The sequence below is a fragment of the Camarhynchus parvulus genome, chromosome 7, assembly GCF_901933205.1.
Source record: "Camarhynchus parvulus chromosome 7, STF_HiC, whole genome shotgun sequence".
Taxonomy (NCBI): domain Eukaryota; kingdom Metazoa; phylum Chordata; class Aves; order Passeriformes; family Thraupidae; genus Camarhynchus; species Camarhynchus parvulus.
The window spans coordinates 12,813,579-12,825,827 of record NC_044577.1 but is presented as its reverse complement, the minus strand read 5'-3'; the positions used below and the strand labels follow the sequence as shown (position 1 = coordinate 12,825,827).

Genomic DNA, 12,249 nt, shown 5'->3' with positions numbered 1-12,249 from the left:
TTTTTAAATATATTATTTCAGGCTTGATGACTAAGATTGAGTAGTAATTCAGCAGTTTATTTCAAAGTAGGCTTAAGATTTAACAAAATAGATCATAACTGTAATTTTAATGTAAGTTTTGGCTTGCTTTCTTCTGTTCTAGTACTAAAGAAGTTTCCCCATCTGTCCCACAGATCAAAAGGTAACACTCTAGATGTTAGCCTTATACCATCAGAAGTGACTTTGTTTAAATATTAGTGCAGGGACTCTTTACTTCATGTCAAACTTTGGCCTGGGAACAAAAATGTTGATTTAGTTTGAGAAGCATAATTTATATCAATTAGTCTCAGAAAGTGTCACATTTCCCATTCTTTTAAAGCTGGATTTAAATGTTTGACCTTTTCAGAGGGCAGGTGTGGAAGTAGAAATAAAGCGATCACAGGGCACTGGAATTTTTTTGCTACTACTCAGTTCCAGACTGATCAATTTACAAGGTGCCTGAAATCACTGGGGAATCCTGTTTTTTAAAAACTGGACTTTTTCCTGTCTGCATTGCTTCTCCTATTGCAGTTTTCCTCTAGCAGGTTGTAACACCTATATCTCAAGTCAGTTTATACATAAATATCCTTGAGGAGAAAGCTCCTGCTTTGTACAAGAGAAGTAGCTTGATTTATATTGGGACCTGTTTGGAGGGCAAGTGCTTCAGTTTGCACCAGCTAGAGGGAGGGCACTAATCTGCTGGAGAAAGAGGGATTCAGATGTCTAGGAAAACTGCACTGGATGCAGAGCTATACTGTGAACTGGAAGGTTAAGTGAGAGGGTAGACTTCTGTAACCAGATGAAGAAAAATAATTATTTCAGCAGATAAGATCACGGGGTTTCTATGCAAAGACAGGCTTGGCTGCATTTTTTCTGACATTTAGCTTTAACGTGGGAAGTGCATGATGTGCCGCTTCACTGAGACTTTTGCTTGAACCTCTTCCTTTGCTTCTAATTCTTAGCTTTAATATTGTTGCACTGGGAAACTTGTTAGCATTTTTGAGATGTTTAATGCCATACATATTCTTTTTGAAATAGTAGCACATTTCATTGCAGCATTGTTGTTTGTTAGTGATAAGACTGTAGAAAACAGTGACACCAACATACGTTTCTCAGATGACAATAGTGCATTTTCACTTTTTGCCTAATGGCTGCCTTATTGCAAGCATTTCCTTTGCAGCTGGCTAAGGCTTAACATACCTTCTGGGCCCCAAATTGTGATCTGTCATTATTCATAGCTGAAATTGCAGTTTGTGCAAATGCAGGCTAAATTGCAATCATTATATGTAGTAAAATAGATTGAAATATCTGTAAATCTGAAGACTGTAGCTGTCTCTTACAATCAGAGAACATGTTAAATTCTTCTATGCTTTGATTTCTCTTTATTAGATTTTGTTTTTCTGTCACTTGCAGGGTTTTTCTGTGTTCAGTATTTCTGCTTATTATCTGGAATGCTTAGATTGAGGTATTAAATGAGCAAAACTGTGTATCTTGTCTTTAATATATAAGTGCAAGATAGTGATTCTTCTCTTGCTTTTCATGAAACCCTTAATCTTTTCTATGTCACCTGTATAAATTAGTGTTGAAGAAGCTACCATGTGATCTAAGACTTTTCTACAGAAATGTTATATTAAAGCTCTTCATTTGAAAATCACAAGCTAAAAGATGTAATGACTTTCAGATTCCTCCTTCCTGATTCATTCTTTGCATTGAATTGGTGGATGATTGAAGGAGTATCTGAATATAAAAATATAAGTGAGAGGAAAAAATCCTTTGTAGTTATGCATACTGTGAATCCTAACAGAAATAAATGAAACTACATTAAACAAATGGTTAAGAAAGAATGGAACATGAAGTAATTTAAGTCACCATATGATGTTGCAGTCTTGTAGAGTGAGGAGTTGGTCTGTTAGGTTGGGGTAGGCCTGAGTTCAGTGAGCCCAAGCTGAATATCATGAATGCTGCTGGAGCTGTGTGTCCAAAGCAGAGCAGGCACTGAGCTGTACCTGCTTCCTTCAAAGCTGTTGGCCTGTCTCCCTCTGAGTGCTGCCACTGAAGAAGCCACCGTCAGTGCTTCATGCTCAAGCAGTTGTTTGCCTGCTAAAAGTAGTCCCATGTTCTCTCCAGTATCCATAGGTAGAACACTCACTGTTTCCATAACTATTTTCTCTTCCCTAGGACCACATGAACCTCCACTATGTGCAATGCAATAGGAACCAGCACTCTGTGTGTTTAGGGAACTGGCAAAAACAGAATCAAAATATTTATAATTTGTTACAACTTCTTGTTTATTGTATTTTCTCAGTCTCAGTGATGCTTTCCGTTTTCCTTTATAGTTTTTCTTTACCTCACTGTGCCTTTCAAAATGTAAACAGTAAGTTAGTCTAGCTCACATAAATATGTTCCTCTAAGTATTCTCCTTTAGGCATATTCCTGTAGTTTTGGTTTTCAAGAAGAAACATTATCTAGAAAATAAAGTTAATGATAAATATATAAAATGTTTATTCTTTAGGGTGTTTTGGGAGTTGTATTTCATATAGAGTGACAGTGATTCATGGCTTCTCTTCATTTTGATTCCTTCTGTCCGTGCCTTTGGGGTGGCTTGCATTGCCCACAATGCTGTGTCATTTGTTTCCCTTTGATTTTCATGACTGGCATCTTGCTTTTGGCATATTTCCTTCAGCTGGGCTATAAAAAAAAGAAAGGAATGTGCAGATGTGGGAAAAAGATAATGTTGGAAAGACCTGACTAATAATAGTAGTAGTAAAAGAGCAGAAAGCAGGTTTACTTTAACTGGTACATTAAGAATTTAAAAATCTGTGTTTGCCATGTTGGCATTGAGCAGAAAATTAAACTATGTGTAACACCATCTTTCAGTTTAAGGATGATCAGTTACAGAAAACATCTAAGAACCAGCAATTTGATTTCAGCCAGTCTAGGCAGGTAGTGATGTCAGCTGTTGTTTTCTTTTATAAATTCAGGAGAGATATATAAAGTAATTCAACATTTATAAAAACAATTAAGTGGATGCTTCAGTTGGCTTTTTATCATTGTGCTACAAGAAACAGTAAAAGAAGAGCTCAAGGATTTAAAATCCATAAAAAGAAACATTTTAACACAGTGAACAGCTGAGTTTCTTATTGTCAGATTATGTTTTTGTATTAAAAATCCAGGTAAGGCTAGATATAGACACACACCATGTGTCCCCAGAAATGCTTGTTAATAAGTTGTAAAAGATAAGAGAGGGGTTTTGTTGTTTATTTGTTGGTTTGGGGGGTTTTACCCATGAGATAAATAAACACATTTTCAGGCTTACATCAGTTCTAAAGGTCTGCAGAAATGAAAAAGGTATTGGTGTGGGCAGGGGAAGGCAATTTTCCAATTTGGTATGCAGTCCTTGTCCATTATGGAGTTTTGTGCATTTTTCTGGAAAGCATCCAGTAATAGATGCTGGCTCAGAAAGCAAGGGGCCAGGTCTTCCTGCTTAGGGAAGCTTTTTAGCTCCTGTATCTTTAGCTGTGCTCTAATATGTGATTACTGCAGCTCTATAATGAAAGGTGGGGGGGGAAGGAATAAAAGCTGAATTGTAAAAAAATGCGAAGTTCTCGCTGTTGTAAGTGAAATTTCATACCAAATTATTACAGTCTTAGAATGGGTCAACTGAATGCTCAATACCAATATGTGACTGAGGGTTCTCAGTAAGTTTTTGAACAAATGAGGACACCTCAGTGTGCTTGGGTGTCTAAGGGCTGAGTCCCAGTGTGTGTGGGGAGGCTGAGCCCACAGCTTGCTGTCTCTTACATGTGTCCTGTGAGTGCCTCAATCCAAACTTCAGGTGTTGGTTGGATTTTCTTAGGAATGGCCTTCATACATTACAGTCTTCCAGTATGAGGAACTGGCTCAGCTTTGTATAAAACAGGCTGTAACCAGCATTTAACTTGAGACCTTTTTTTCCAGGTAATGGAGCTTAGAGCAATTAGAACTTAGAGTAATTGAATGTAGTACAGCTTGCACTGGGATGTGGTTTTGAGCACTTCTGTACTTTTCTGGCCAGCCAGGCAACTGTAGTAGCAGTCTGGAGTCAACATTGGCTGCTGGACCTCCCGAATCCATGGGCTCACATGGCCCTGCTGGAGGCAGGGACAGGCCCAGCCCTTCTGCAGTCACCTTGAAGCCATTCCCAGTGGCTGTTCCTCCCAGGAGGCTCAGAGAGCAGAGTGCTGGGGACCCACTGCCTGCAGGAACCCCAGACCACAGCCCCTGGCAGCCCTTGGTTTGCAGCCCAGCCTGGCTGCCTGCTGGGCTGCCCGGGGCCAGTAGCCCTGCCTGTGTGTTGCTGTGCCCTGTGTCCTGCCAAACAGCCCACCAAGGCTGTCTGGTGACTGAAACTTGAGAGAGCTTCCTCTCTGCTGATCAGTGCCTTTCACTTGGCCTTTTTCCTCACCGTTATTTTTCCCTTGGTTTTTCTCCTTCTCAGCCTGTGATAGGCAGCACAGTGCCTCCTACTGATGCACAAGATTTTAGTGATTTTTAGCACCTTTATGTTCTATACAGGTCGTTCCTCTAACTCTGCTTTAGCACTTGCTAATTTGTCAATAATGGTAGTCTCCAGAATGGCAATTAGGGAACAGAAGAAGATTGCACTGTGTGATGGAGCAGCCAGGGTTCCCTTAAGCCTGTTTCTCTCCATACATACCCCCCAATCCCCTACTTGTTTTCAGCTACATATCAGTCTGCAGGTAAAGGAAGTGTAAATCGCTTTGTGTAGGCACTACTGACAAGTCTCTATTTGGTGCCAATTCTCAGCTTTTTTACTTTTAAGAATTCACTGAACATGCTGTTCAGAATAACTTGCACTCTAGGATTGCTAAAATCACAGCAAATCATACTAACATATCTGTCTTTTCTGTGACCCTTGAATCCCTTCACGCATTGCAGTATGGACATGGAGGTGAAGGGCTTCTCTTATGTTCTCGTGTTCCTTTTGTTAGTACTACTTTAAAAGTTGAAAGCAAAAGCACTTGACTTCTCAAAGACAGAAGGCATATTGCAAGGCACAGTCTCTACTCAGTGTTTCTAAGACACATTTACTCTTCTGCCATATAAAAACTAAGTAGATGCTACAAAGGCTTTTAAATTAAGCTCTGAATTTCTTCATTGATTGAAGTGCCTCTATTCATTGAATTTTGTTCTTTACCTATTCCACTATGATTTTATTAATACTAATTAACACAAATGCCGCTACAAAATAAAGCCTTTCTAAGATCATATAGTCAGGCATCTAAAGAGAGAGAAGGTTTGGGACACTCAGTATTTCTTCTGTTTTTCTGTGAAGTGCTTTCTTAAGCCTGTAATCAGGGAATGAGGCAGCAACAGCAACATCATTTATGTTAACCTATGCTTTGCTTGTTTCTTGAAAAAGCTGCTGTGCATGTTGGTATCATAGCACTAGTTTCAACTTGAAGAAAAAGGTTGGATAAAACTTAGAGAGAACTAATAATGTATCTTCTCTCAGAAGAAATGTGTTTGAAAATATCAACCATTCATACAACCTATCTCCTAAAAAGCAAAACACTTGTTGTGTAGCAGTGTTTGTTTTTGTGAGTCTAAAGATAATGCTCTCCTTAGTGCTAATGATAATGCTAACAGAGACTGTTAGCACTGTCCAGTTGGACATGACTGGCAAAGGCGGAGGAAGCAGCCCCATTCTCATCGCTGGTGTGGGCTTTACAGTGGCACAGAGCGAGCCAGCTATGGCCCATCACTTTGTCAGGTCTGTAAATTATGTGCTATTCCCTCCAAGTCTGAATGGGGATATCTGCTGAACTAGGTTTAACTTGATGTTATTTTTAGAACAAATTACATTGATTGCATACTATTTCAAAGGCCCCAAGTAATAAAGTACACAATTAAATGTATCCGACTAGTTTAATTTCTCTGTGTGGTTTTTGGTATAAAAACTTAACCATTTGTTTTCCAGACTCCTCTGGCAAAGATTTTGGTCCTACTCTGGGATTAAAGAAGTCCAGTTCTCTTGAGAGTCTCCAGACTGCTGTGGCTGAAGTAAGGAAGAATGAACTCCCTTTTCACAGACCCAGGCCTCACGTGGTGCGGGGCCGGGGATGCAATGAGAGCTTCCGAGCTGCCATTGACAAGTCTTACGATGGACCTGAGGATGAAGAGGGTATGTTGTGCTGATGGCACTGACTGAGGGAGCCACCTTCCCTTAGCACTGCTGAGGGCCAGCTCAATGGAGCACCATGAGCCAGTGATTTAGTCCCACTGAAGCTGATCACATTTTAAAAGCTGTTCACATCTTCCACTGAATAGAGCTGTCTTTGCAGTACCCCATCCAACCTTGACTGGGTTTAGTGTAAAGTCTTTCACTGATCTCCTTTGGGGCAGGGGTGGGTTGGAGGATTTAGAACTCAATCCTTAAATAATTATGTTTTTCAACTTCAAGAAGCAGCTGCTTTCTTCAGATTACATTAAAAATTATCTCTCTTGTTTTACAATTCCCCCTTTTCCAGCCAGGAAATTTGTTTCATGTTGTAGATAAGGCAGTGTATTGATAGCACCCTGCTGCTCATTCTGTCACTATGGGTTTTATAGACCCCAGTCTGGAAATACATCTCCTTTAGTATGGGGCGTAAAACAGTGCTTGGATCCTGAGCCCCCCCGCAGAAGGAACGCGGTTCTTTTCCAGCCAGACAGTACATCTTATCCATTTCTTGTTCAGCCACTAAAATAGAAAGATTCCAGGGAGTGAATGAAGTCATTTTGTTACATAGGTTGGTTTTGCCAGTCACCAGAATCTCTTGTTGAAGTAAGCTCTGTGTTTGAAACCCAGCACGTGGTTAGCAAGCTAGATTTCAGAGAGCAAGCACTTTACTGTATCAGGATTTTTATATCAGGAACAATGATTAGAAAACAATTCATTAAAATAATTCTGCATTTAATTTACAATACAAATCTGTTTGAATCCACTAGATCTGCTCAGTCTGCTTTTTACATTATTCAATTAAATGAGTAAGTGTGTGAGTCATTTGAGCTCTTGGTAGACTCTCTTGCTGTGTTTCACATGTTTGCATTTCCGTGGCCCATAGCCATCCTCACTGCTTCTTTTTCATTCTGTGCAGATGGTGGCTCTGATAAGAGCTCTCACTGTGGTCAAGAAGCTCAAAATGTGGAATCTGCCCCTCCAGGGAACCCTGAAATAGAAGATGCAGAAATCAAAGCAAAAAAGGACAAAAAAAGTAGGGAGAAAGAGAAGAAAAAGGGCAAGTCTAAAATCAAAGAGAAGAAAAAGAAGGAAGAAAATGAAGATCCAGAAAAGAAAAAGAAGAAAGGCTTTGGTGTCATGTTGAGGTATGGCATTTTACAAAGCAAAACCGCCACCCATTCTCATTATAAGATAGGAAACAACTGATGCTCTCATAAAGTAGTGGAAAAATTATTTCACTTGGACTCAAATAATGTTTATGTTATTGAAAAAGAAAGCAGTTTATACTTTTACACCAAACTTGTAACTGCGGCAGAAGACATTTGGCAGACAAAATGTCTTTTTGTGCCTTTGAAATGCACTCCCATATGTCAGAAAAGATTCAAGGTTTTAGGCTTAAAGCAAGCATGTATCGGTGGGGAAGGATTTGTGGGGAATATTTCTAAGTAAAACAAATCCTGCTCCCACACTCAGACCTTTGCCTTGTCTTCCCTTTCTTATCTGCTCCCTTCACAAGCAACAGGGAGAGCAGAATTCTTGTGCTATTGCAAAAGGTCTACTAACATTTGCAGTTGCTGAAAGCCACTACCTGTGATAAAATCTTTGTTTCGTGGCTTCAGGCATTGCCTGCAGTGAACAAAAGTTCACTGTCCTCCTTGCCCAGAATGCAAGTGTTTGGATTTCTGCTGTGGCTATTTGTTCTGTGGGTCTGTAAACTCTGAGTCATCAGAGTTTTTCAGGCTGTTTCCTTGCTCTTGCTGGAGCCTTTGGTGCTTCAGGTGCTGGTTGCTGACCCTTCCCTCCAGTACCTGTTGACTCGGTAGAGTATTTAAGTATTGAAGTAGCTCTTTGCATTTAATGCAGAGTATGTGATGAAAATTTTTGGTCACATGGAAGAGATTAAACCAAAGGGCCATGTGGTTACTCTTGGCACTGAACACTTAACATTGGCTTTAGGATGCTGTTGGTGTTTCTTGTCATGCTGTATTGTAGACAGTACTCATATATACAAAACCCACAATCATTGCTTAGGCAAGGATACATTTAAATAGTAATCTAAGAACTGCAGCTGCAAGATCATTCACTGATCATGGTCTTCATTAGGACATATAATGTATGAACTTGCCTTTCAACTTTGTGTCACTGTGTTCTCTAGAGTAAAATTACTTGCATTATATTAATATGGAAGGTTTTAGCTGACTTTCTTCCATGTATCAGCAATTGTCCTATCAACTTTTGAACACTGTGGAGACACTGTCAAAAATATTCAGGCATGCCTGTGTGCCAGATATGTGTGATTTCAGCAGTTGTTAGGGTTCATAAGATGTACCTGGCTATAGCAATCTGCTTTCAAATGGGCTCTTCAGGAGCAGAGGAGGTGTGTACACACACTTGTGCATTGTACATGCATTTGTGTTCATATTGTTTAAAGAAATTGGACTTAACATGGAAGGGTGGTCAAAAACTGAATAATTAGGAGGGTGACTTCAAAAACTCTCTTGTGTGTCTTAAGCTTTATATCTCTTTTCATTCTTCTTTTCAGCTCTTTGGCATGAGTAGGAAAGAGGAGGGGAGTGGCACAGAGGTCTGACAAAAGGATAAGTACTGCTTAATGTATCAAAGATACATAGCAGATTCCGAGTTTGAATTGTAAAGTCTTAGAGAGATATTATATCTGAGCTAGAAAGAACATGGGATGACATTAGAATCCAAAACAAGCTATTGTAGTTGACAGAAATTCTGATAATGGTCAATATGCAAAGCTGGGAACAACAGGTTAGCATTTGTTGTGATTCCCTCTTTCAGAATATATTCCACATTTTGGTAGCACACAAGGTTTATACATCTGCTCTTTCCATAACCTTGTCTTTGGTTTAGATTGATAGTCTTCCCAGCTGACAGTGTTAATAATATTTATCTGTATGGCAGCACAGAATGGGAATTTCTATCCCACACCACTGAAAATCTCTACAAGACAGCAAAAATGGAAGCATCATGTTGTAATAAAGAGAGAAGGAGAAGTAGGTAAGAAGTAACAGTTCAGCTGGGAGATTTTTAGAGGTTCTGTGTCCTTGTTGGTATTTCCTTCCAGAATTTATAAAACTTGAAAAGAAATTCCTTACTGAAAAGGTGAGAGTATTAGGGAATACTAGCCATGATAGAAGTGACAGAAGGCTGCAGACCTGTAGAGCTTGAACAAGAGCAACCAGTGTGCATTTATGAAATAATAGGGGACCATATGTCCTGGGCAAGATGAGCAAATCCAGGCTGGTATTTTTTCAGATGGAAACTGGTACATATGACTTGAAAAACAAAACCAATTGATCTGAATGTTTTTAAAAGAAATAATAGGGAACTAATAGTGGAGTTCCGAGCAGATCAAATACCAATTAGATATTAGATTCAAGAGGTATTTTTTCAAACTGGAGTCTTGTACTGATGTGAAGGGTGAATGTTAGGAGCGATGGGGAGGAGGTTTGAATGATAAGTATTTTAGCAACACACATGGAAAGAAACATCCAGATTTTTTATGACGTTGTGGGAATGAAACTGGCATGTTTTTTTGGTAGAACATCTGTGGAAGGAAAGAGAGAAGTTTAAAATGACAAAAGTTGTGAGTTTCTGCAGCAGGCAAGATGGCTACTAATTCTTGGTATCTTAAGAGAAAGTAGGGAGAAGTATTTAGAAACTGAGATGAGCCCAGTTTTGGACATCATGAATTTAAATTGGAAAGGGGACCTGCCACAAAGGGGGCATTGGAAATGTAAAGACTGTAGTGGAGCAGAAAGCTTGATGGAGAAGGAAATCTGTAGTATGCATTTTATAGGTACAGTGGTGGTTGTGCTGTGATCCCCCATGTATGAGACCACCAAAAGGAGGAACAGAACCCTTGTTAGTCTGACAGGAGAGATAAAGGCAAGGGAAATGAAAGAAAGTTATTAGAGCAAGTGGCAGGGGTGAGAAGAGGAAATCTATTCCTGGGACCAGGCAATGTCATGAATTTTTTCAACTGGTCTGGTGATTGCAGCCATGTGACGAATCCTGCTGGGAGCTGGAACCCCCACTTTGGTGTGTTCATGCTGTTTGTAGTTCCTGGGCAGCTTTGTTCAGAGCTATTTCAGCTGTGCCTGCATGGTTCTGCTGTGCTGTGGGATGCATCCAAACAGAAAAACAGACTTGCTGAACCCATGTCAAAATTGGCTTGAGATAAGTAGGAACTGAGCATCTGTGATGAAAGCTCCAGGACCAGAAGGACAATGAAAATGAGAGATCTTGCCAGAAAGCTCAGTGCTAATTAAGACACATGCATTTTCTGGTGAATGACATGGGGTCAGGTGTAAAGGACAAAAGAAAGTAGAATGTGAGGCTAAAACAGCTGCTGGAAATGTCCTACTTGTCTTCAGTGGGAATTTGGGCTATGCTTGCTGGGTCACACATACAGCTGTAAGAAGCTTTACCGTGATATAGTGGCCATGTGAGTTGGCTGGCTTCTCCTTTATAATCAATAACAAAGCATTTCAAGATATTAAAACCAAATCCAAGTATTCAGCTGTAGTACAAGAATTGTTGAGCTTTAGTCTTTTGCATCTGAGATTTTTGAACATATTGGAATTGCTACTGCATTGGTTTTTTGCCTTTTTTTTTTAATTTAACAACAGAAAATAGCAAAGCTGTTAGCAGTTGCTAACAGATTTCACTTAGTGCCTCATCTGTTGCTCAGCTGCTATTTACTTGTAGTTCCTGGTCTTTTTTTACACATACAAAAAGAAGAATGATTGCTTTCCTGCTAAGCTTTTGCTTGATTAAAGCTTTATTTAGGTGACTGTGATTCAGGGAGACCATCAAGAAATCATGCTTTTATTTTTGTAATCATTGTTTTTTTTAAAGACCTGTTTTTTCACTCAGTATTAACTGAAACTCTTGGCTACAGCATATTAATGGCTATAGCATTTGGGCAAAGTAGGTTAATGTACTGGAGGTTTGAAATGCAGATGACAGTGGTTAAAGTCTCTATAATCCAAAGTACTATTTCACTGTGGTGCTGACTGCACAGTGCTTTTTTTCTGATGCATATATTGCCTGCCTTAGTGCTGAAGGTGTGTATGTGCTGTCCAAAGAACAGCAGAAGCTGAGTCTCAACTGGTTTTGTGTAACATTGGCCAAGGGGCATTTTACATATTTTACTTTTTGATGTTTTCTGGCGCATCATGCTGTCATTGTCCACTAATAACCCATCACTAGACAACAGACTGAACAGTAAATTGATACTGTGTATCAAGAAAACAAGTACATTAAATACTTTCAATAGTGGAGCTGTGACTAAACGTATACTTCAGTCTCGGGTACAGGCTAGTGTCTAGCATCTACACTGAATCTTTTTCAGAACAGAAGTGATACTGAGTTCTGTGCAAGAGAAGAGCAGCAAGATTGCACAATGCCACATTTAATTCTTGGCTCATCCCTTTTCTCACATTGAGCTGACTGATTCTTTCCGGGCACCGTGAGTCTTAGAAGACTGCTGGACATCAAATGAGCTTCCCTGTACTTCTTTTTGAAGGTGTTCAGTATTTTCAGGAGAAACACTGTAGTGGAATAACATATTTGTGGCTTTGAAAAAAGGTAGTGTGTAGTGTCATTGCTTAGAACTGTCAAAAACTTTGTGAGGAGGGCTCTGTAGGCTGTTTGGAAGGGTTAATTAACCCATTGGTGCAGGGTGTTAGAAATCCCTGATGCTGAACACTAATTCAAAATGTATTGTCACTTAGGGGCAAGGATCCAAAGCTGATCTAACCAAGAGGTTAATAAAATAAATTTTAAAAATATTCCTCAGTTTGCTAGGTGATGAATTCCAGATTTTAAATTTGTGGTCTATAGTTGTTGAATTGCCATGCTTTGAAAAACTATCAAAATACTGTCTTCTAACAAAGGTAGGCTTTGTGTTTCTAAATTAAGTTGGCAGAAGACTGAATCTTTAAATCACCAGGGAAATGTGACCTCTGCAGTTCTGT

General features: G+C 39.5%; 1 protein-coding gene across 1 annotated transcript in view; it reads left to right on the top strand.

Moving 5' to 3' along the window:
* The window catches only part of PARD3B (par-3 family cell polarity regulator beta), a 393,422-nt gene that overhangs the window by 248,763 nt on the left and 132,410 nt on the right, over nucleotides 1-12,249 (top strand). Inside the window, exons 17-18 of the mRNA XM_030951868.1 lie at nucleotides 5,999-6,202; nucleotides 7,158-7,386. Of these exons, the coding sequence (XP_030807728.1) occupies nucleotides 5,999-6,202; nucleotides 7,158-7,386 (433 nt within the window). The remainder of the gene's footprint in view (nucleotides 1-5,998; nucleotides 6,203-7,157; nucleotides 7,387-12,249) is intronic.